This window comes from Pavona decussata, unplaced genomic scaffold (genome assembly GCF_977016875.1).
Source record: "Pavona decussata unplaced genomic scaffold, jaPavDecu1.1 SCAFFOLD_386, whole genome shotgun sequence".
In the NCBI taxonomy this organism is placed as follows: Eukaryota; Metazoa; Cnidaria; class Anthozoa; order Scleractinia; family Agariciidae; genus Pavona; species Pavona decussata.
Window position 1 is genome coordinate 1,732,627 of NW_028145758.1, and position 25,015 is coordinate 1,757,641.

The window sequence follows — 25,015 nt, forward strand, 5'->3', positions numbered from 1 at the left end:
CAGCTGAACATCACGGGAAGTTCGAAGTCGGGGAAGTCATGATGCCAGTCACGGGCCAGTCTAGGAAAATGGCGCTCGAAATAGTCAGCCGTTTTTTCGATGTATACAGACAAAATGGAGGCGATGGAGAACAGATTTTACGTACAGCTAGAGAGAAGATATCCAGCTCTTTCAGGACGTCATCGCTAGGTATTAAAAACAATGAAACTCGGTTTAGCATTGAAAATAATAGGTGGCGTAATTCGTAAATTGTCTATTTAAATAGAGCTGCTGTCGGGCCAATATCCTCAGATAATTTTGCTGGTTGTATTTTCATTGCTTTCAAAGATTATTTTGTGTTTTTAAAGGTTATTTTATGTTGTAGGAAAATATGCGAAGTATTCCGAAGTGCCAGATGATGAATTCAACAGTTGGTTGAGCGCACTGCTAGGGAAAGAAGGTTTAAAAGTTTTGACGGAGAAACAGACTGAAGAAATCAAGAGACAATTCAATGATTGCTTGGTCAGTAGAGCGAACCCCATTAGATTATCTTAATATTTATACTGTAGTTGCAGGACTTGTTTACATGTAAGTAGTTGTTTATAAACTTATTACAACGGGTTAAGGGTTTTTTTTTTCATAATAAACAAAAGTGTGAACGAGAAGCTTACTCCTTGCATGTTATTGTCAATAACAAATATTGATCACATCACACACATCACCTTTATTTACCCTCGGATGTTAAGAGTAGCTTATGCAGCTAATATTTCCGAGCATTTACCCACCCAACCATGAGAGTATACACACAAAGACCAGACCACAACACCGGGAACTACGTCCCCTACTCTTTATGAAGAGTGAGTGGGTTCTTTAACGTCCCACAGAGTTATTTACAAACAAGATGCCCTCCTAATGGCATTTCCACGGAATGCTTAATGTGGCCTCATTTGTTCCCCATTGTATGCTTCGCAGATTTTTAAAAACTATCCTCCCTTTGCAATTGAAATAATTGAATGGTTTTATTCAGAGAGGCTGCGTGACATTTTATCGTTGTGTTACTGGGAATCATACCGGAAATTACTGTGTCGTAACCTCATAACCCCCACTTGAACTGGTCTGGTTTCTTACGCGTTGTACTATTCGATCTGCTTATGAAAGCGTAGTTTCTTCGCTGTGAACTCTCCCAACTTCCACCGTCTAAACTGTCGAGTACTACTTAGAAGTTATTATTTCGATTTACCGCTCGAAAAAGGTTTGTTTTCTTCCTCAAAACAGCACATAACAGTCTTAAATTCGTACATTTGGCCGCCTTTGAACGAAAACAACCTTCTGAATGATGATTTGCTTTGACGTCACACAGGTAGAGATTAGTGGGTCCCCTCCCCCATGATATACGCGCCAATAATGGATTTTGATTGGGCTGTTTTTGTTGAAGACAATCAGAACAATAGATCCCTTCTGGGAGAGGGCAGAATTTAATGTAAGTTTAATGAATAAATCAAATGATGATTTGACGTCACACAGGAAGGGATGAGTGGGTCCCCTCTCTCGTAATATGTGCTTAAATAATAGATTTTGATTGGGCCGCTTCTGTGGAAGACAATCAGAACAATACATCCCTACTAGGGGAGGACATATTTTAATGCATAAATTAATGTGCCGATTTGTGGCTACGACGAAGAAAAAAAAGATACCCCACCCAAACCTAGACAAGGCCTGCCCTACTGGCATTCCATGTAACAAGGGTTGTGAGACGGTGCCTAGGGTTTATTGTCATTTATTGATAGTAAAGTGAAGTAAATTTATTTATTTACACACAGTAATATTTAAAGCAAGAAGCTTGTGGGGCTGTGTAGTCAAGCAAATATTTTAAACAGAACAGAAACTCTTTAAAAAACATAATAATTAAAACTTTTTTTATGGTGGAAATGTACTTAGAAATAACGGGGAACAAATAATGAAATTAAACATGACAGGTTAAAAATCCCAACTGGCGGAGGACTGGGCTTGAACCCGGGGGCCTCCGGATTTCAAGTCCAGTGCCCCAACCTGCTGGACCACACCGCCTCCTTTAAAAATTCCAACGGGCAGGGAGGTTTACCAGTTGGCTATTTACAGAGCCTTATTCACATATCCACGATATTATAAGCTTTTTTATGATATTATATTAATTTTACCAGTGCTAATATCTTCGACGTGTTGTCATGAATCGGTAATTTATTTTTCCTTTATGAAGCGAATCCCGAGTCCTATTGTATGAATTTAATAGAGATGCTGTGTTAATTTTTTTTTGTTTTTTGTACTGTGAATAACGCAGTGTGAATAGCATAAGAGGCTGTAGTGTGAGATATTAGTTTTAAGTGTCTTAGTTTGTTTCCGTATGATGTGAAGTGTATAGTGTGAATAGTAATATTGTAAGTAGTGTGGGGAAAAATAACAATTATGTTTAAAAAATACATGTATTGGTTTGTTTTTTCCACTTTAAACATTTAATGTTTAAAGTGGAAAAAAAATATTTGCAGAGCTTGGCCGAGGATTTGAACAGGGAACTAGCATGAAACAAGTCCAAGCTAGTGGTTTAATAGAGAAGACTCGAACCTAGGGCCCGTTTCAGGAAAGTCCTGGTAACTTACCTGGCCTGATAAGTACATTTTTAAATGTTTTTTCGCAGATTACACAATGATTACAGACATGGTACTTGGTCAATGTTTTCATAGAATTATAAGATTTTAAAATTTAATATTCAAAGTCACCAAAAATTGACTTCGGTTAAGAAACATTTATCACCAAAGACACTTATCGGGCCCGGTAAGTTACCGCGACTTTCAAGAAACGGGCCCCTGGGGCCTCCAGATTAAACCACTCATCAGACACTCAGCCATGTTACCCCCCATAATATCTTTCCTAGTTGGTAATTTAATATTATCCCTCGTAGACATTATGAAGGATGATTAATCTACTGTTTGACAAAACATAATGCTTTCTTTTTGTTCTAGAAAAGGATTGATGTAGGCTCTTGTACAGCCTTGTGGAAATATTGGTTACGACCGGTAAGTATAAATGAGGCCCCCATTTGTTCAAAGAGCTGATAATGTTATCCAGCCAATAAATTGCTATCCAGTGGATCAGTATCCACTCTTTGAACAACCAGGGTCTGGGTAATAAACTAACAATGTTATAGTAATAGCAGCTAATGGAGTTAGTTTGTAATCATCAAGTGATTCAGTGATAACAAGCATGAGTCCCATTTGTCGTATTATTGGTATGAATAAGTAAAAACATAAATAAGAAATAATAGCTTATTTACCAAATGGGAGGTCCGTGTGTTAAAAAATCTGTGCCCTTATCCTGGGGTAACTTATGGCAGACTGAGGGCACCGTTTTTACTATACGGAGCTCCTGGCTGGTGAATAGCCCATTAGGGTACAGATTTTTTACTATATGGACCTACCTAGGCCAGTAAATAACCTGTTTATTTTTTTCTAAATTTTTATGGTATCATTGAAATTTTGGATGTCAGTGCTGGTAAAGCTTGGCAAGATTTCTTCATTCATGTTTTCTCTGTCTGTTTCATCTGGATATCTGGTAATAAAATGCACTTTTACTATGGTTAGCTTTTATCAAAATCCATTGTTTTTAGCAAGAAATTTCAATAATACCATTGCAAACAACACCACAGACAAATTGCAACTTGCTGACAGTCCTTTATTCACTAGTTAGCATTCTTGGTTACTGTGACCATGTTCAAGAGATAGGAAAATTCTGCTTGCTACTGCAATCACCGGCAACTGCGCTACCTTCATAGTCAACAACAACTTTTACCCAAGGAACTACAAAATGCATTTACAATGTAAAACACAAATAATACAGGTACTGGCTACAGTGTACCTGAAATAAGAGAGTTAAAAATGCCAGGCAACCAGTTAACAGAAAAGATATTTGATATGTTCAGGTTGGGCACACAAACAAACATAGACACAATTGATGGAAAAATATAAAGAAATAGAGTTCAGATAACTACTGCTAGACTAATATAAATAATCATTAATTTGTAAACTTAATTAATTATTATTGAATTCCAAAACAGCATTTTTATCCAAAAGGAGTGATGTACAGAAAACTAATAATCCTTGATATAAACTTAAGGTGTTTCATTTTCTTTTCAGACAAAGACAATGAAAATTTCATATCTTTGTCAGTGGAATTCTATATTGACGGGCCTTGAAATCTTGTCACACAAGTAGTTTGGCAAGAAAATCAGAAATAAAAGCAAAAAGGTTGTTCTTTCCTTTGTAGGTTTTAAAGCCTGTCTCAGCATTGATTGTCGTTGATGTACAAAACGACTTCATCGGGGGTTCACTTGCGTTAAAAAACTGTCCTGCTGGTGAGGATGGGGTGGAAGTTGTGCCAGTTATACAAGATCTGTTGTCAAAAAATCTGTTTAGTATTGTTGCTTACACCTATGATTGGCACCCATCGGATCACTGCTCGTTTGTGGACAATGTTTCACTCTACCCACTGCATTCTACAAGCCAAGTAACAGCAGAGAAAGCAAAGTTGTTTGACGTTGTGGTTTATGACAAAATCCCAATCATTGATCAAGTTTTGTGGCCTCGGCACTGTCAGATGAACACCTGGGGAGCTGAACTACATAAAGGACTTACGGTAAGTGAGTAACAGGAAAGGAGAAAAGGGGTGGACATGCACGTGTGAAGCATGTGAAACCCCTGGGGTATGTGGAAAGGGGTCACCGCATACAGCGGGTCACATTAAATGACTACACGAACCAAAACAGTAGGGGTATTTTTGCAGAATGCCAAATGCCAAAACGTCACTTTTTACACCATCTACAACAGTTTAGGTTTAAGCTATGAATTATTATTTATGCCTTAGCTCTTCTCAATAGGGCTAAGCACTGATCATACAGATGGTTAGTTTTAGTTGTTGTCATGGCATTTCACATTTGACATTATAGGACTTCTATGGATCTGGCATTCAGCGTTCTGCAAAATACCTCTACCAGAACCAAACGGCTACCAATTAAACGGTTAGCAAAAACTGAACAGAAATTTGCTGTCCATGTATCTATCACAGAGGCAGGATTTGAGGAGCACCATTTTCAAAAATGTGGTAGATACAGATTATAACATACTGATCACAGTGTATTTCTCTTTTCAAACAGCCGCCTTCAGATAATAATATCACCATCAAAAAGGGGACCAATCCCTGTATTGACAGCTATTCTGCATTTTGGGATAATGGTGACTGCAGTCAGTCGTCACTGTTTGTTGATCTCCTAAAGCGAGAAGTGACAGATGTGTACATATGTGGTTTAGCCTTTGATGTGTGTGTCAAGCATTCAGCTCTGGATGCCGTCAACCAAGGCTTTAGGACTTACGTCATAGTAGATGGATGCAGAGGCGTGTCGGTTGAAGGTATTGCTGAAACAAAGGAAGAGTTTAGGAAGAGTGGAATCATTTTATTGGAATCAAATAAGGTGGGTTAACAAGACTGCTGCCTAAGACAAATTTCTAAGAGCCCACAAGGCCAAAAGTCGAGAAGTTAGGAGCCCAACATGTAAAGTGTTAGGTGTTGCTGCAAAATATTTAGGTGCCCAGAGCATTTTCTTGGGTGCCCCAGGCTAGCTGGCTCCTTTAAGGCAACAGCCCTGGTTAAGTTTATAAAACCTCTCACTTGAAATCACAAGACTGCTAAGGGCATTCTTAAGTAACAAACAACATTATTTAAAGAGGGTCCAAGCACATGCCAGTGTAAACTAGCCTGCACAGGAAGTGTTTCCAAAATGGGATTTTGTGATTTTCACTTTTTGACCGTGCAGATAATTATTGGAATGAAATTCTTCTCTGTTTTCACTCCCATCCCAATTTCTACACGGTCAAACAGCGAAATACGCACAAAACCCCACAGAAATGCTTGCTTCTGAGGTTAATGTAAACTGATGAACCAGTGGCCCGCTATATCTACAATAAAAGTTAAAAACTATGATGAAGAAAAAATAGAAAATATACATTTTAAAAATTACAGCATTGACAGTGGTTACAATATTTACTGGAAAGTGAAAAGAAGAAAGCAGTCAAATTATAATTACAAAAATATATTTCTAAAGCTCATTCAAACAAGCCTAAGGTCTCTTTTTTACAAAATGTGAATGGGGATACTGTTCCAGATTTTTTTCCTGTTCACTTGGAAAGCCCTCCCAACCTAAGATTCCTTATATTGTGTGTACTGGCTCTGGTATTGCATGGTTATTTTGCGTAAGAATAGTGTTAACAAGTGTTTCAGAAGTCATTGTTATGGAAGATAATACCTCTTTCCTTCATGACTATATTACTATGATTTAAGAACGGTGCCTACTTTTGTTACTGCACATCTCGAGATACTCGGGTTTCCTATGGGTGGTGCCTACTAATACATGGATATTTTTGCATGGCTTAAATCTATGTGGGGAAAGCAGAACTTAGCAAGTGTTCTTGGTATCCAAAAAGAAAACTGGGGGCACCCATACATTTTTCAGAGATAATAAAGCTTCAATTTGGAAAAAAATGCCATACATTCCTTTATATTTTACAGCTTTTTAGAATTATTGTTGCTTAATTATCTCTAAAAATGGATGTTTACCCCCAATTTTCTTTTTGGATTCCAATAGCCCTTGCTAAGATCTGCTTTACTCGCATAGTTATAAACCGTGCAAAAATACTTTTGTATTAGTAGGCTCCTTTGCTACTGGGTATATGTTCTGTGCATTTCAGAATGGTCTGAAATACTCTTCTTATACAAAAGTTTCCCTGAGCAGTCTATGGCCTGATTCCGTTAGGACAGTGCCTACTTATACATGTCTGTTTATTGCTATACAGGAAACGTGTATCTCAGCAAGGGCCTTTGGAATCTAAGAAGAAAATTAGGGCTAAAATCACATTTTTCAAAGATGATTCAGCTTTATTTCGGGGAAGAAAGGCCAGAAATTGTTGTGTATTTACAAACGACTCTGAAATATCCATGGTTACCGGTACCCCCAATTTTCTTTATCAATTCAAATACACTGTAGCCCTTGCTAAGGTCTGCTTGTTGTAAACTGCGCAAGAATATCTTTGTATTTTGGCACAGTCCCTAACATGGCTACTGTTTTGTTTTTCCATCACAGGTAGCAGATGCTATCAAGGACAAGCAACAAAATTGATTTGCAGAGATTTAAATCATTTCAAAGACATTGAAGTTCTTAGTTGTTTGTATGGTTTTGTTTCTTCTTTTTTGTGTGATCTCGTTTATCATACTTTCTTGCTTGGAAGCAGAAAAAAAAAATAATACAGGGCCCGAGACTTTACAGTAGCCAACTGGCCACAGACTAGTAAATTTTGCTCTTTCACTAACCATTTTGGCTAGTAAGAAGGTCAAGGAAAAATTAAGATTATTAATGTATTTTATGCAAATCGAGAGAAGAGAAGGAAAGACTGTAAGTGGATTTCAGACATCACTGCTTCATTAAAACAAGTTGAAACAGCAAAAACGAAAAACAAATGATTCACTTTTCTGAGTTTTCCTGTTACAAACGTGACATATGGCAGAATCTGCTTACTGCCACATGCGAATGAAAAGTTCATTGTGGCTAGTAAAATCAGACCTTTTACTAGCCACTGGTCTAGGGAGCTAAAAAGTTAGTCTCGAGTCCTTTAATATGTATTGATATATCTATACAGAGTGTTCCCCTGGAGGGTTGTCAAAATTATATTTTATTAACTAAAGAAAGTTTAAAAACATAATTTATTGATATTTATTGATTCAACTATTCTAGTTGTGAATTGTGTGTGTAAAATGTGGATTGTAAAGACCCCTTGGAAAACAGCAGCTAGCATTTTAGACAATTTGCCGTAGGGTGTCTCCAGGCAAGTTGTTCTCACTGAAAATAGTGCAATCAGCAGTGATGGCTAGCCAACAGGTTAATAGCTTCGTAGTATGCCAATGAGTTTTTCACACATTTACGTTTAGGGTTAGGGTTAGTTATGGGCAGCCGGGTGCACTTGATGGTGACTTAAAGGCTGATTTAGACGGTACAACTTTTGCTTACAAATGTCGCATGCGATTTCTAGAGCGCACGCTGCTCGCGTCACGCAAATACAGCATTTTTTGTGTTGTACATTACAGTTATAAGCGAGTTGTAGGTTTGATTACACAAGACAATTTGTTTCGTAGGCCTGTTGTAAGCTTGTTGCATGCGACAAAGTCATACCGTGTAAATCGCCCTTAAGACATTCATGTGACCAGTTAATGATGCACTCTTACAAAGCTTAACTAACTTTTAAAATACAATTATTTTTTAAGTACATTAAGAGTTATGTATATAATAACAATAATAATTTATTACTTATAGAGCGCTCTTTACAAGCACAGATCAATAGCGCTAAATTTTACAATCAAAAATACTCATAACAACATCTCTAATTCTAATTACGGATATTAATCAATACAAATATTATACATAACTTGATATATTTAAAAAAGGAAACGTTCATTTTACGTGGAACAATACTCAAATGTGCATACTTAGCTTACATCCTACATATTTAGCCTGAGTAAACAGATGTTGTGTCACGGTGCCACAACTGAACCAAGTGGTGGTACCATGTACTTAGCGCTCTCTCCTCTGCAGAGAAAGGAGTGAGAAAAGTCGGAATGGGGAGAAAAACCCCACGCTCCTCGTTATTTCACTCTCTCTAGTCCCTTATTTGTCTCAGCTTTCAGCGTGAAAAAGGCCTCTGCAGAGGAGAGAGTACTTAGCATAAAGGGTTTGAATATTGTGGGCACTAACACATTAAAATTACTTTTAATAATTATTAAAATGTGACATACACAGAAGATTTAATTTTCTTCTCTTCAATTCTTTCGACTTCATTCATTATCAATATTTACATCAACATTTGATGAATTCCATGAAAAAATGAAGTTATCATTATTTTGTAAAATTGTATTACAATTCAGGAGTGGTGGCATGGTGGGTAATAAAATGAATGCTTCTATGCATTTCGGTCTTGTGGTTCTCTGTATTCCAGTCTCAATGCAGCAAATATTTCTTGTTCTGTTCTTGCTTCTATTTGGCGAGGAGGCTACAAAGATAAACAATCAACAATATTAGATAAGTAAAATTAGATTTTACTGACTTGTTATCAATGGAGCTACAGTGTACTCATCCTTCCAAGATCAGCAAAATCAATAGTTTAATTGAAGCTTAGCTCACAGCATAATGGCTTAATTGTTGTCCTTAGCATATTGTAACATTTATAAAGCATAATTTGGCCAAAATTATTTAAAGGTCCCATTCATAACTTGACAAGTACATGTGTAAAGCCAAGCTGCTGTATAGTAAAATAAAATAATAAGCAGACATTGTCTAGCTACATGTATAAAAACCCAAGCAACCTGTTCCAAGGTTCAATTTGCAGTTCTAGGGTGCAGTGTAGTCAGTATTTGCTGTCAATTTGTCAAACATTTTTCCCTCCCACTTGGAGATGTGTTGGTTGCATTCCTTGCTTTTAATAAACTAGGGTCACTCCTGTGTGGTGCGGTTAAGTCTGTGCAGCGACTTCCACCAAGCTTGTTCGCATCTTTGCTTTTGTTTATCTCCTGCTAACCAATACTTTTGTTCAATGCAGCACGTGCTGTCTTAAGCATTCATGTTGTAGTGCTGGGTAGATAAGCGAGGTTGTTTTTGTCGCGCAAATCAGAAGTCGCATTGACTAACCTACCGCAAGGCAGTGCTCCCCTCCAAAACGTCATCTTGAGTCATTATCTTGTTTGTTAAGTTTTCCGTGCATTCCTTTAGAGCATATTGCATTTACATACATTCCTCAGGAACAGTGACACTAATGGTGATTTGATGGGCCCAGGCAGTTTGAAGACTATACAGACTATTTCAGTGAATGGAATGAGTTTGTTTCCAAGTCGGTCACAGTTAACTGGAAAATATTGTTCCATTCAGCACCTAAATTTTTTTGCCGCTTCAATGCGGAACGTTTGGCCAAACGGAAAAAAACCCAGGTTACCAGTTGCAAAAGGCCAATGAGTTTTGTGTCTTAACTTGTAGAACTTTTCATTTGGCTATGTAGCCATGATGTTAAAAGTCCAAAGATGATACAGCTGTGCATGGTTCCAATCTAATGATGGTAAATTGCTTTTTATAAAGGAGTGGAATAGGTCTGTGGCCCTTGCCTAAGAAAGTGCTGTTTTATAAAAATATTTGAATTTTTACAAAAACTAATTAACTGATACTTTTGTACTTGCCATATGGTTGTGATCCCACATTCCATGGTTCGATAATTTGATTTTTAATGTCTTCCACGCATAGTCCCTTATTGAACGGTTAAATTGCTGGAGAAGAATAAAGTATTATGAGTATTGTGCTATACCATCAGACCAACACAGATGGTCGTGCAGCAGCTTGTTATGGCTCAGTAAGTAAGTGAAGGTAAAAAAAGAGAAACAGGTTTTGCTTGTTTTTTGTTTGAATGACCATTAAATTGTAAATTATTCAAAGTTGGTGTTGCAATAGTGAAGAATTGTACTTGGCTTGAAGTCACAAATTTGCATTTGCACGGCTTAGTGACCATGGGATACCAGTCATTACACCATGCCCGGGAAATAGTTGCCATTAAATCATCTATTGGTCTTTTGGTAAAATGAAATCAGCAAGATCTAGCAATATTTCTTGTTTGTTTTCATTAATAAAACAATTACTCCACTTATAAAAGTAAAAGGATATGAACATGCAAACAGGCTGCAACAACAACAATTTATTTTATAAATTCACATTACATAAGGGGCTTGTCCCGCAAATAACCACAAAGCTAGTTGAGGCGGGACAAGACAAGCAGGAGAACCTAATGTAAAAAAAAAATTACAGTAAGTTACAAACACGCTGGAAAACAGAAAAAACAACTTTACATAATAACACAGACAAGATTAGGCTATGCATTAAAGCTGTTTTTCAATTGTGTCAAAAAAAATTAGACATTAATTGCTTTGGTTTCGCTTTACTACATGCTGTGACTGGTTGGCAAAGCACACACTACCGTCTCAAACAATAAGAAACAAAACCAATAATCATTTAAATAAATTATTGTGGCTTGCTTGCACGCATTTTGCTATGCTTCTTGGCACCAGTTACATGTATTTGCATTAAATTCTGATTTGTATTGTTTGTGTCTGCTGTGACTGGCCAGAGTATTTAGTAATTACTTTGTTTTTGGTTTTACAATGCTATATCAAAAACTGCTCAATTATTTTGAATGTTTATAGTTTACCAAACAACAGTGAATCCACAATTTTGTTTTAGACTAGTATTAGTGAAGCAACACTCGCAGAGAAATCCAATAGATACCTCTCCCTTGTTCTTTCATACCCCCCAATTTTGCTTGCCACAACATTTGAGAAGCTAAACATTGCATAAAACTCTATTTAGATTAATTTGAATAACTGTACATGGAAGTCTATTAGGCAGTTCCATTAAAAATCCATACCCACCCCATGGAAGGTCACTGGAAATTCCTAGGGGGAGGGGGGGTCTAAAAAGTCAAAATTTTATGTACCTAAACTGGTATTTCCTTGGGGACAGGGGATGTAAAACAAAAATCCTCCCGTGGGGGGAGTATGGATATTTTCTGGACCTGCACATTGTAAATTCCACCAGTAGTTAGGCATATTAGCTTAAGTGTATGTGCAACACGCACCTTTGAGCCTGTCCATCCCAGCAGAGCAAATGGGAATTGTTTATGTGAAGTCACAATCAGATCCACTCTCCTCACTGCTCCTCCCCTTCCTTCTGAGCAAGAGGTGGTATTTAAACCTGTTTTCTCAGTTGTAGTCACCTTGGACTCATTTTCTGTTGTTGTTGCTGCTGTTGCAGTCTTTACTTGAAACATGCAGAAGCAATGATCAAGATTATCCATCTGACCTCCTCCCTGTCTAAGAGAAGAAAAGAAAAGACCATCTAACAGTCTGAAACTAACTAAAAATTAATTGTATTCTTAAGAGAAAGTAAGCCGGCGCAGCAAATAAACATTATAGCTGGTTCTCATGTAGGTCCTCTACATCCATTTGGAAACTGGAGATGTGTCTGTAAAAGCAGCCTTAAATTCCGTACGGTCTGTACAGACAGTCAAAGCAGTAGTCAGTCTGTATAAGGTCCATAAATTGCATCTCATTAGGGGGACTTAGAATATTTCCACATTTCACTGAGAAGGCTGAAATATGGATGAAACGTTTTTACGATCTGTACAGGCCGTAAAATGGTTATTAGGTCTGTATACAGTAAATTGCATATTGTTAGGGAGATTTAAAATATTTCCACAGTACAGATTGTACAACTTTCACCGGCCCTGACGATTAAAGAGATGCATGTCATTAAGAGACTGTATATGGACTGACTACTGCTTTGTCTGACTGTACAGACCATTCAGACTGTAAAGTTGTTTTACAGACTGCATCAACAACTCTAACAATCGAGTCTCCCCACTAACATACATCTACACTGTTTATGACAGACACCTCAAGACATTACTTAGTCAATGAGTTGCACAAAAAAAACTGTAGATTATTAAAAAGTCACCAGTAACTTCTTTGTGGAAGGACTAACTGAAGGCAATGTTGGTAAAAAAATGAAAGTAGCCCAAATTTTATTTTTATAATAGAGCCAGAGTAGTCTGAATCAAAGGGTTTTAAGCACTACTTAATACATACTTTTGGCCACCATCAAAGTGTGGGTTGCGGCCAACCATCACATCCTTGTGAAGCATGTGACCCTTAACAAATAAAGAAGAAAAATTCCCTAAACACTTAAAGCAATGCAAAGCATCATGAGGTTCCATAATAACACTGGCCAAACAAAAAACATGGCCCAGCTCTCTCCCAAAAAACGTTGTAAAAAATAAGGTCAGTTAACAAATAGACTACTGGTAGTGCAGATGGAATGTGAATGTTGTCTTTTAAGATGTTTCAGATAACGTATGTGACAAAAAAAATAATATGAAGTAGGCAGCAGATAGAATATTACCATTTTCAAAGGAAGGGGGACAACATGTTTGTGGTGAATTTCAAGAGTGGTCTGACTCGCTCTTTTTGAAAACCCTGGAATGAAAATGCTACAATATTTCACCTTTGGGAGCTACAATATTTCTTTGAGAAGAAAAAGTTAGTTGGATGTTTTTATTTTGGCTCACCAGCTTGTCAAGTCGTTCTACCAGCTTCACTAACAATCCTTGCACTCTGTTATCATCCTGGTGTGTTATTAATATGTCCACATCATGTCCAGAAGGTTTACCTCTGCAACAAGGAAGATGAGAATAGTAAAAAATGAAAATTGAAAACATTTTTGGAGAAAAAATTAAATTATGTCAACTGAACCACACCAGCTAAAAAAGTAGTAAACAAAAATGGTTGTGCTTGCGCAATCTCCCAAGCCTGAGGCTCATGATGAAGTGCTTTGTTCATAATCCAGATCGAATTGGAATTTGGAAATGTTGGTTTTTGAGGAGAGGGAAAAACCGCAGCACCTGGAGAAAAAACCTCTTGGATCAAGTACAAGAACCATCAACAAACTCAACCAACATATGACGCCAAGTCTGGGAATTGAACCCAGGTCACTTTGTTGGGAGGCGAGTGATCTTACAACAGCACTATCCTTGCTTCCCTCAATTTTGTTTTGCTTGTTTCTGCAGTCCCAGCAGCGACCTAGATTGTCTTGATGGACCTTACATAACACACACCAGTCACAGCAGTTATTATACTATGTACAAACACTACTGACAATAACAATGAAAGGATCACTGCACCTGCAATACCCTCCAACTAGTTCCACTGTACAGTTGGGCTGAATACTGTTTAACTATGAGAATGTTAACAAATAACAACATTAACATAAATATTTTTTGAAACACTTGAAGTGTGGGTATTTAAAAGGTACAACTTGTATTGCTTGTAGAAGCTATTATATAAGGGTTTTTTTAATTTAGAGGGAATTTTTTCCCAAATTTTAGACCCAGCAAATGAGAAAGTGGCAGCTCCGTAATTATTCCTTATTCTCGGCCGATGAAAATTAATGTTCGATACAAATCTGTTGTCTTTATGTTACTTTTGTGATGTATTGTAATTATCTTTTGTAGTAAACTTTTGAAATAGTGCATAAATAAAATCTGAAAATCTGGCAAAATTATGTGTCTTGTGACTTGAAATGTTATTTACCTCAAAACCTTACTTCCAAAATGTTTGAAAAAAAAATTATGTGAAAATTTTGTGTAATTCTGTGACATAAGAGCTGGATTCACTGGGCTAGCCATGAATACATCCAGCTTATGACAGACAAACATTAATGAGCTTATGCAACAGGACGGCTGAGGGAAAGGGACGGTGAAATATTCATTGTGTGACCAACATGACATCTTAGTACCTTCACATTCTTAGGCGATTTGCGGCTAAAACTGGTGTTCTCTCATCTGTGACAACCTGAAAACCACGAGCGATAGGAATGTTACAATCTAGAGTCATGAATACTTGGTCGTCACGTTGGTCACACAAGCACAATTTGCCACCCCACCACATCAGCCGTACTGTTGCGTAAACTCGCTATAAAAGCAAATAGCACTGTTGTGCATCTGCGTTATAAGGATGGTGAGGTACATTGTTACATACTGAGATGACATCACACTGACCTCCTGAGCAACAATGTCCTTGATATAAATGGCTTCTTCTCTAGGAACAGGTTGAATCAAATCATTGTAGTACTTCAAGCCTGAAAAGGAAGAAAACTGTTTAATGTTTATCTAGACTGATCAAGCTATGCAGTGAGACACACAACTTTGCCTAATATAGCCAACTTGGTAAAATAGTGATGGAGTAGTTATTTTCTCAGAGTATTGCTTAGAAGGAGGTGTCCTTCTAGACATTTTTTTTATCAAAACTGGTTAAACAACCACCAACCTGAACTTTAAATGTGAGACACTCTATTGGCATATGTGACAAGCTGCAGGATCTTCAGTTCATTGGAATTGATTTTGATGAGATGCAAAGCTATGTTTCAAAGTTTATTCAAACTGAAAAAGCCTTTAAGTTTTACAGCAAAATAGATGACCAGCGTAAAACTTTTTGTGCAAATTTTATATGACATCTGCAAATTTTGTGTGCCTCTAAGTGCACCTTTTGAAATATGGTCACCTCGACAAACTATGTCTTAAATGACCAACTGTTGCTTCCCATCTTTGCAAAAGTTTATTTGACTACATTTCACATGATTCTGAAGTTATTATGTTCATCATCCACGGCAGTAACAGACCCATTGCCTGCTGTTCTGTGAGTTTCATGCCATCCGTCACTGCCTTGGTGATGTCAGCCATGTTTCGATAACCTTTGTCGTACCACTTTCGACCAGTAGCTGGTCCACATCCATATACAGATGAGAATATCTGAAAGAACAGGACGATCAAATAGGAAGAATCGCATGGATGGTTTGTTGGTTGCCAAGGTGAGTACTCCCTTAAAAAAAGACATATAGGTTTGTGCTGCCTCAAGGAATGTGGTTTTTGGGTCGCCATTTTACTCTGAAAATTAGTACAGTGTTGATAACCATTTAGGTCTGAAAACAGGTATAGATTTTAGAGGTCAGTTAGGTCTGAAAGCAGATAAATTATGGATTTTAATAGCCAGGTCTGAAAATGGGTTTTGAAAAGCTTCATATTTTGGTCTGTTGTTAGATGATTTACATTTGTATTGTACTTTTATTAGTTTATTGATCTATTGTTAGTAATTATTCAGAAAATGCTTGAAAAAATGTATGCAATTCTGTCAGTGTTTTTTCCTGCAAAGTAACCTCTGTCAAAAAAACCAGTCTGTCCGTCTGTCTGAAATGGCATTAGGGTTTGGAGGACCACACAGTGCACCCCCCCCCCCCCTCCCCTCACTACAAAATTCAAGGAGATCTCCCCTGCAGGGTTGTGGTAGGTCAGTCATTCAGTCACTCAGTACAACTGATTATGGACTGGCTGAGCATTATCCAAGACTTAAACTGACTACAAACCTCCATAGACTTGAAAAAGTCACTGGAAATGATGTCTTGAACTTCAGTGGATGAGCCATTTTCCAGAATATCCTGTTTTTGCAAGCAGGAGAATAAAACCATAATTAAAATTTTGGTCAACCACTCAGGTTCTTTAAATAACTGGTAATTGTTGACTGTGCAAAAGAATTTTGTCTTTGCTCAGAAGGTCGCATCCTTTGGGGCTTCATCTTGACATATATTTTAAAACAAGAGTGCCTCCTAATTTGCTACCTTCATATTCATTTGCTGCATCTTGAGATGGTCTTACAAACTTAATGATTTCTTAAGGAAGAAGCCTACTAATTCAAAGGTAATTTTGCATAGTTTACGACTATAGATGATGAAAAAGAAAATTTTGACAAATTATGGCTATGAGATCCAAAAAGAAAACTGGGAGTGTCACCACACACTTTTCAGAGATAACTAAGCTTCAGTTAATTTTGGAAAAAAATATTATGTCATTGTCGGTTTGTAAAATGCGTGGTTACCTCCATTTTTGTTCTAGATTCCAGTAGCCCATACTAAGATCTGCTTTTCCCGCTTAGTCATAAACCATGCAAAATACTTCTGTATTAGGAGGCGCCGCCCTTAATTTGACATTAAGTTACGCTTAGTAAGAGCAGGGCATGGAAAGTTCCCAAAATGTCATGGTTTGACCTGGTTTGCAGGGCCTCAGGAAAAAACTTTGCCTCAGGGACTGGTAATGACAACTAAGGAAGGCCTTTCTTATAAAGCCCATCAAATCTTGGAAAAATGAGAAGTTTCCAGTCTTGCCCTAGGCCTTTGTAACATAAACACCAGCATCACATAATTTGAGCATCAAGATGACCATTGAGACATATGAATCAAGCTTCTTTCGATGAGCTTCAAGAAAAAATTCCCTCTCCACATCAATGGTCACATCAATGGTCGTCTGAAGCCTACAACAGATGGGTTCTGTTACAATCTGCCGTGGTCCACGTGGAATTCCGATGCATTCAGAGCCCTTTGGAACAAATTTATGGCTGTTTTCCATCAGTGGATCCAGTCGCTTCCTCTGGCAGACTCCCCTACCTTGTGGATATATAATTACAAGGAGAGAAGCCGTTGGAACTGAAACTCCACGAAATCGCCTCAAATCAACCCAAAAACCACACGGGAGGCAAAAGGAACTACAACAGAGTTCAGGTGAGAAATTTTTATTGAAAAATTGTTCGTAATTGTGCCTTCAAATCCGATAATTTTTCTCCCCATAAAAACCCTTATAATTTCACTATTACACAAAATGTCATCTTGATGCTCAAATTATGTGGCGCTGGTGTTTATGTTACAAAGGTCAACGTACACTAATCATAGAGCTTGGGCAACCTGTGATGTAATTTTAAAAAATTCTACTCATTGGATCACAGAGGTCATAGAGGATACTTAATGCTTTATAGGATAAGTTGTTTGGTAACAATACATGTACTGACCAACTTGCCTGTATGACTTTCTTGCTATGATTCCCCACATTACTTAGTTTGGCCGCCTCTTCAATTCTACTGATCTGTCTAGAAAAAGTATTAATGACAGTTGGCAGATTTTTCAAACAATAATTTAATTATAATTATTGTAACTACATATATCAACCTTCCCAAAAGTGCACAGTGGAAGTGATCACAGTGTCTGGACTAGAGGAAAATATCCTGCATGTACACGGGGATGCACAATCTGCGAGCCAGCAAGGCATGCAAGGCATGCGCCGCAGACGTGTGAGGCACTCAAGTTAGCCTAAAAAGCACTCCGGTTAGCCTAAATAGCACTCAGGTTAGCTTAAATAGCTCCATGGTTAGCTTAACGGTTAGCAGTTTATGTTGGGGTTGTTCATGCCTCGTATGCCTCGCATGTTTTGTTCATGCCTCGCACGTCTGCCTCGCATGCCTCGCTGGCTCGCATATTGTATACACTCCATGTACACAGGATCTTGTAGGTTCATATGTAGGAATGGACCTTTATATTAATAGGTGCTGTAATAGACCCTTTGCAAAAATGGCTGACATTTTAATATTCTTTTGTCTATATTCAAATTAGCCTCACTAGCCTCGTTCAAGATGAAATATTCTTTTGATTTTTCAACTCAAGAACGAGGTTAATATGGCTAATTTGAATGGAAACAAAAGAATATTAAAATGTCACCCATTTTTGCATAGGGTCTATTACCTATTTTTATTATAACCTGTTCCATGAAAAGTTTTATCTTAAAGGAGCTAAGTCACGGTACAGAATGTATTTTGGGTACAGCTGCATGCAGGGCTCTTTTTGTTAATATTATTACGAGCTCTAAACGTGAAAATGACAATGCAAAATTCCTTTATTAATAAAATCATGACCACAATAAATAATATTAAGATGATTTCTGAACATTATAGTTCACACTTTCATACAAATTGAGATTAAACTTGAAGGAAGTTGGGCAGCTGTTTTTCAAGTTAACCTAAATGCAAAATTTATAACTCTTTCAATCTTGTCTATGTCTGTGCATCCACACTCCTTTTTAGCTTCCTTGTTTTTCTTTTGTGTTTTTCCATGCTTTAAAGCAGTTATTTTTTTAGGTTTTCTTCATTTTCATAACCAGTTTAAATGTATAAAATTCCCCAGATTGTATGACCTACCCCCTTTAGCAACAGAGTGTTTCTGTCAAGAAACTATCAGCCGATAATAATTGCTCTGAAGAAACTTGATGTTCTTGTGACAAATTGTTATTGGTCAAGGGTTTTTACAATAATTTCATGCTAGTATTATGAACATTAAATTTCCAAGGTGGGTAGGGCCTGTCAACAATCACATCAATAGTCCCCGAGACTGAAACACTCTTAACTATTGTTTTAATTAATGTTCATCAATAAATCTTCTCCCAGACAAAGTTCACTGAAACTGACATTTCAAATTGACAGTTTAACGATATGACCTTTTTGGTGAAGGGCTGGAATAAAAATAAAGACATTAAATGTATGAGACAGAAATCATGCAAATTCTGAAAACATACTGTTCATTAATGAATTACAAAAAGAAATGCAAGGTATCTCTTGCAGACAAGTGCCGTCCCTACATATTATATACCTGCCAACTTTTTCTGAGTCAAACGCGTGAGATTTTTTTTCTCGTCATGACCGGGATTTCCGAAAACGTCCGAGCCACTTCCGAAGATTTCCGACGATTTTCTGAAGACCTCCGAACGTTGCCAAAAATGTCCGACGATATTCCGACAACCTTTGAACACTTGAGATCAAACGGATTGTAGACATTTGAAAGCTTTTGCGATTGTTATAGGGAGTAAAGAAATAATACATAACATATCTGAAATGAAATGAAGATTTTTTAGAACAACTCGTCCGGATTTGTGAGTCAGGCGTGAGATACTGTCCTTGATGCGTGAGATCGATGTCTCTAGTCCCCAGGCGTGAGACTCACGCATAATGCATGAGAGTTGGCAGGTATAATATTATTTGTTATGTCATATGGACCCTACTGCCTGATAGTGTATGCGGATGAAACATCTTACTATGTTAATTAATGTTCAAACAATGGAAAACTCTGTCCAGTAGATAAATCGTTGTCCAGCAGATAAAATGTACTCCAACCAATACCTCCTATCTGCTGGATAGCAACTTATCCGCTGGATAAAGTTATCTCGGCACTCTGTCACAACTGGGACCAGGACTAGAAAATAGGACCAAGAGAAAGGATTTTTATTGAGAGCCTTACAACTTACTTTGGGTAAGACTTGAGTGCACAAGCTGCTCTTCTGAAAGCAAGCGCCCTGGAATCTCTCTGACCACTGTCCACATACACTGCATGACGTTCAAGTACCTCAAGAGCATCCTAAACAATGTTAGTTAAAAACAGTTATAACACTACTCTCAAAACAAATGATTGTTTTTGTTATCATCATCCCAGATTTGCTTGACAGTGCATCAACACTGTCATTACATTACAAGGGTGTCACCTTCATTGAACAGTCTATTTACATGTCAATATCTTTTTAAACATCATTAAAAAATTACCTTGTCATTTACCCATGTATAAGTCGACCTTTCCTGACCTAAAAATCAGCCTAAAAAAAACTCATAACTTATGAAACTCATAACTTATGACACAAGTCATACACAAGAGCCAATCTTCCCTGCCAGCAGAGGTCTCTGACAGTGAGAAGGAGAGAGACCTCTGCCGGCCCCCGACACGATTCTACACTGCGAAAGCATTTCTTACGGAGCTGTGAAGATTCCTTTTGAAAGTCAGGAGTGCTCTCCAACAAACCGCAAACTTTAGCTTTTTAATCTCCCGTATTTAGCGATTGCCAGGTGTTCTGGCTGCTTAACTTGAAATTTACTCTGCACCAGGGTGCAAAGAAAGTCTGCTTTACAGCTTGCCCTTCGGGCAAGCTGTGGCTAGCATGTACTAGCCCGAAAGTCATTTTAACTAGCCCGAAAAAAATTCACAAGTAGTATTAATTTATTCACTGTGTTTTAACTAGTTTTACATGACTAGTTAATCAGTTAGCTGCTTTATGGATGATTGGTAATCAATCACAATTTAACTAAACCTTAATTTACGGTAAAAATGTGAACTATCAGTTGGCCTGGTAAGAAACAACGCATTGGCACAATGATTCACTGTTAACATTTAGTCCTCAATGCCTTTGTCTTTCTTTCATTATATATGTCAACCAGTAATCACATGATGGAGTAAAGAATTAAGGTGAAACAAGCAGGAAGAAGTTCCAAAAAACTTGCAATTGTTTTTCCTGGACACAATACAACACATCTAACTGACTAGTTAACCTCTTATGAAAATTTCCACATGTACAATAACTTGAAGCTGTATTTTCTACCTGTTCAAAGTCTCATTAGATTTTGTTATCATTAGAACAATTACATGAGTAAGGCCTCATGAAGAAACAAGTGATGTATATGTATGAAACTCAGCATGTGCAACACGTGGATGACTAACATACATCTTGCAATTTGGAATTAATCTATGCACATATTCTGAGAAAACTAGTTTGAAACTTAATAAATTCCCAGTAGACACGCTAATGCAACAATAAGCTGCCAGCAACAGCCCAGTCAGAATTTGATCCTGCATTTTGCCGCCAAAAATATTCCCGCCAGAAAATGTCTTCAGCTGGAAAGGAGCACTTTTATTAACCAAAAAGTTCACTGCTAATCATAACTTTTTGCATACATGAAAACTTGACATCTTTTGTCATATTTTTGCTTCTCATACAAAAGTATTACATCAAGTAGATAAGTTTTCTGAAAATATTAGTCTGGCTGTCAGTTTTCACGCGAAAGCGGAAAGTGCCATGTCACGCATCAGTGCCGTCGTAAACAAAATTATGCAAATTTTTGGCGAAATGAACATTTTTAGATCTTGTCAGCTTTGATAAAGGTTTCAAAGGAAAAAAATTGTTTCATTTTCACAATTTACATCTGATAATTGGTGGGAAAGCAATAGGACGTGATAGATAAATTTTCATCAACTGTTTAATACAAACCATGTAGAATTTATTGAAATGCATGTGACAATTATGCAAAAAACATGAAGGTCCATGAACGCAACTGAATGACTTTCTTACTTTTTTGGAACGTTCATTGGATAATGAAGCATAATACAGAAAACTAGCTTTCTTTGAAATAATTCTTATTTAGCAAGAGTTAGTCATATCTCAAATTATTTTAACTTAAAGATTGCATGGACTAGACTACAAAGGAAAATTTTCACGCATTATGTTGGGCATGAAATGCAATTCGATACATTTTTCAAAATATTTTTTTCTTTGTGAGATCAGCTTGAAAAACAGCTTTCGTTTCACATAAATCTACCTGGAAGTTTAGTAATTTTGTAATTTTAATTCCCAAAACAACTTCACTTGCCCGTCGGGCAAGTGATGGTCAGAATCCACTAGCCCGATCACAAAATCCAGTAGCCCTGGGCTATCGGACACGACTTTCTTTGCACGCTGACTGCACAAAAGGCAGTTTCCATCTTTGCCTACTGTGAGCTGCTGGTTTTACTGGTGTCCATGGAGAATTACGTTCTTTGAATTTGCGATGTCATTGAGGAGTCCGTGACATTCCCTACCGCGGCTGCTATTTTGCGTGCAAACCGGTTTGCAAAGCTTGTGTTACATTGGCTAAAATGTCACTTGTTGCAAGGAAACACTAGCGCATGCGCGACAGAAGATTCATTGGGGGCCTGCAGAGGTCTCTCTTCCTTCTCGCCTTCAGAGACCTCTGCTAGCAGGGAAGAGCCAATCAAGTTATGAAACAAGTACCAAAACTGACATTCGATTTCAATGTCAATTATAGAGCAAAAATTCCTCAAGTATAGTGCTCATGTATGGACAACAACAGGGCTTTCAATAAAGTTTGAAGTAGGCAGCCAGTTTGAGAAGAGTAGGCGACGGTATTGACAAGGGGCTGCAAGGCCCCTTTTGCTAGGGGGGTCTTGGGGCATCCCTCCCCCCCCCCCCCCCCCCTAGAAAAATTTGAAATCTGAAAGCTCTGAAACACTATTTCCAGCGTTCTGGGCATCAAATTGTCAATAAATAGAAGTACGATTTCTCAGCACCAACAACATTTTTTTTTTGGTTCATTTTTACAATCATACTGATATGTTTGATAAGCTGAAAATAGCCTTTTGGATACATTTCCTGGGATTTGATGGCCACAGTCAATGAAAAGAATGAAGTTGAACAAAATCGTCCTAAATAGCATCAAAATGACAAGATACTATGATTGAAATGAAGCAATTAAAATCACTTAGTACACATTCAGTTAAAATTTCTTTTACAACTGATCATGAGTTTAACAGACTGAGAAACTGTGATCAGACATCAATAAACGAATCTTCTTCTCCACTCTTTATGGCACTGTCACTATCTGTGTCAAAGTCGTCTCTTTCAACACACAGATCTAAAGCACTTGCTACTTCCTGAACCTCCTCTTCAATACTTGGGCAGGTGGTCTGACAGGCAGCATCCACAGTGACAACTAACTTGCTTGCTGTTACCATCAGGTTGCTTGAAGCAGTTGCATTCTTTGTTTTTCTTCTGTTTTTTCTCCCTAGCCAGGCCCCAGTTGTTCAAAGGCTGGATAACTTTATCCGCTGGATAAGGCACTCTTCAGCGTCTGAAATGTACTTCAAGTTAAATGTTGTCCAAGGTTTTCGTACACTCCCCAGCAGAGCTCTGTTTAGAGTGTCCATATTCGCCTGTGCACGAGGAAATACTGAAATCTCTGCACAGATTGCAACTGTCGGATAGTGACTTATCCACTGGATTAAGTTATCCAGCCTTTGAACAACTGGGGCCAGTTCTTTACTGCAATTTCCACCACAGGCAGACTTTCGAGAACTGGTGCTCCATTGACAGCAACTTGTATGAGTGCATTCAGTATGTCCGACTTCAGACAAGACCTCAGCCTAAAACTCTCACTTCTAAAAAATCTTTACCATTTTTGAGCAGCTGTGAACGGCTAACTTGTTTCCGCGTTACAAAACGCAAACAGAAGTTCGTCGTTCAAGGTAGCTCCAAAATGGTATTAACTCAACTCCTTAGGTACCACGGAGAGGATTTTGCTGATGAAACTCGATGGATGTCAATAGAAAGAAAAAGGGAAAATTCCAGACTTGTCAAGGCGCCGGGCAGGCATCATAAACCGTGATAAGATCAGATATTTTCAAGTCGGAGTTGTTGATCAAACTTTAGTTTTAAAAAAGATAAAACGCTCTGGACCTTGAGAGTTTCTTGTTTTCATTCAAGCGGACATGGTTTTCATTTTAAAAAATGCAGGTTTCATTCAAATTTCGATTTATCAGCACCGTGACAAATCGGAAAATGATAAACAAAATGATAGTAATTACATTACGTACATTTGCAGTTTTCCACGCAAGGCGATTGTGAAAAGTTTAGAAGTGGCTGAAATAAACTGTGTACATTATCTAAAGCACAAGTACAGAAAAACGGTGCGTTTGACGAAAACAAACTTTGCTGAATACGTTTTCATCTTTAATACTTTCTTTACTTGAACACAGGGTCCGCAATTGCACTTTCCTGGTCGCCAATGCGACTAAAAATTTTGCACTGGCGACCAGAATTTCAAAACTGGTCGCCAACGGGGGATTAACTATTTCATGCCACGATCATTATACAAACAATAACTTTGATTTTCAGCCAAATCGATTGAAATAAAATTCAAAGCCGCGCGCTAATTGGTCGCTTACTTTTTACCTTTCCGCTGATTTTGAAGTATAAAACCGATTTTCCTGTTGTTATAAATCTACCACAATGTTTCACAGCTATGATCAGCGTGTTTGTATTTAATCTTATTCGTTAGCAGAAAAATTGCGGCCCCAAATGCGTTCTCTTCGCTCTGATTCTTAAAAGAAAAATTGGCAACCAAAAAGTTTGGTTTGTGTTTTACTGCGAAGGAAAAATGTTATTGACACTTTTTGGCGACCACATTTTTCCTGACTGAAAAAAAATATTCAGTCGCCAGTTGGCGCCTGCCTAAAAAAGTTAATTTCGATCCTGGAACAGTCGCTTCTTCTTTCGCAACACGTTCCTGATAAGCTCAATTTTCTAAATGTTAACAGATTAGTAGCCTGCGTCACAGACAGTCTATGCAATCCCTGATATAGTCCGTCTGCAAAGCGGCTCCCAAAAGCTTGTTCTGGTATCCCACAGTTTTGCAGGGATATCTGTATAAACCATTTCTGATTGGCTTAATTTCTAACGCTTTGTCTGATTGGTCGTTCTTTCTTGAGCAATACTCTGCTCTTCAACCGCGATCCTAAAAAAACGATTTGTACTTGTTGTTCTTCCCCGGGTTTTCCCTTTGATTGATCGTTTTGAAATATTTTAGCGATGTGAATTAAAAGAAAATGACGGCTTTTTCTGAAGAAAGTTGGGAACGAGCG

General features: G+C 37.7%; 2 protein-coding genes across 3 annotated transcripts in view; one reads left to right on the plus strand and one right to left on the minus strand.

Annotated features, from left to right (window-relative positions):
* On the plus strand, positions 1–9,015 carry LOC146451572 (uncharacterized). 2 transcript variants are annotated; one of them, XM_085099074.1, is made up of 7 exons: positions 1–189; positions 365–501; positions 2,976–3,029; positions 4,276–4,644; positions 5,162–5,476; positions 7,142–7,180; positions 7,214–9,015. In XM_085099074.1, exons 1-6 carry the CDS (start codon positions 39–41, stop codon positions 7,175–7,177), a joined length of 1,062 nt encoding a protein of 353 aa, XP_084955200.1. In that variant the 5' UTR covers positions 1–38; the 3' UTR covers positions 7,178–7,180; positions 7,214–9,015. The 2 variants fall into 2 exon arrangements, with proteins under 2 accessions (XP_084955200.1, XP_084955199.1); XM_085099073.1 differs by having other exon boundaries at positions 7,142–9,015.
* LOC146451573 (DNA nucleotidylexotransferase-like) overlaps positions 8,969–25,015 on the minus strand; it is a 20,861-nt gene continuing 4,814 nt past the window's right edge. The window contains exons 7-17 of the mRNA XM_085099045.1: positions 19,806–19,915; positions 17,535–17,604; positions 16,055–16,126; positions 15,314–15,443; positions 14,694–14,773; positions 13,818–13,870; positions 13,206–13,308; positions 12,727–12,788; positions 11,718–11,952; positions 10,273–10,359; positions 8,969–9,098 (exon numbers count right to left, since the gene is read on the minus strand). Coding sequence (XP_084955171.1) covers positions 9,009–9,098; positions 10,273–10,359; positions 11,718–11,952; positions 12,727–12,788; positions 13,206–13,308; positions 13,818–13,870; positions 14,694–14,773; positions 15,314–15,443; positions 16,055–16,126; positions 17,535–17,604; positions 19,806–19,915 — 1,092 coding nt within the window. The 3' untranslated portion in view covers positions 8,969–9,008. The remainder of the gene's footprint in view (positions 9,099–10,272; positions 10,360–11,717; positions 11,953–12,726; positions 12,789–13,205; positions 13,309–13,817; positions 13,871–14,693; positions 14,774–15,313; positions 15,444–16,054; positions 16,127–17,534; positions 17,605–19,805; positions 19,916–25,015) is intronic.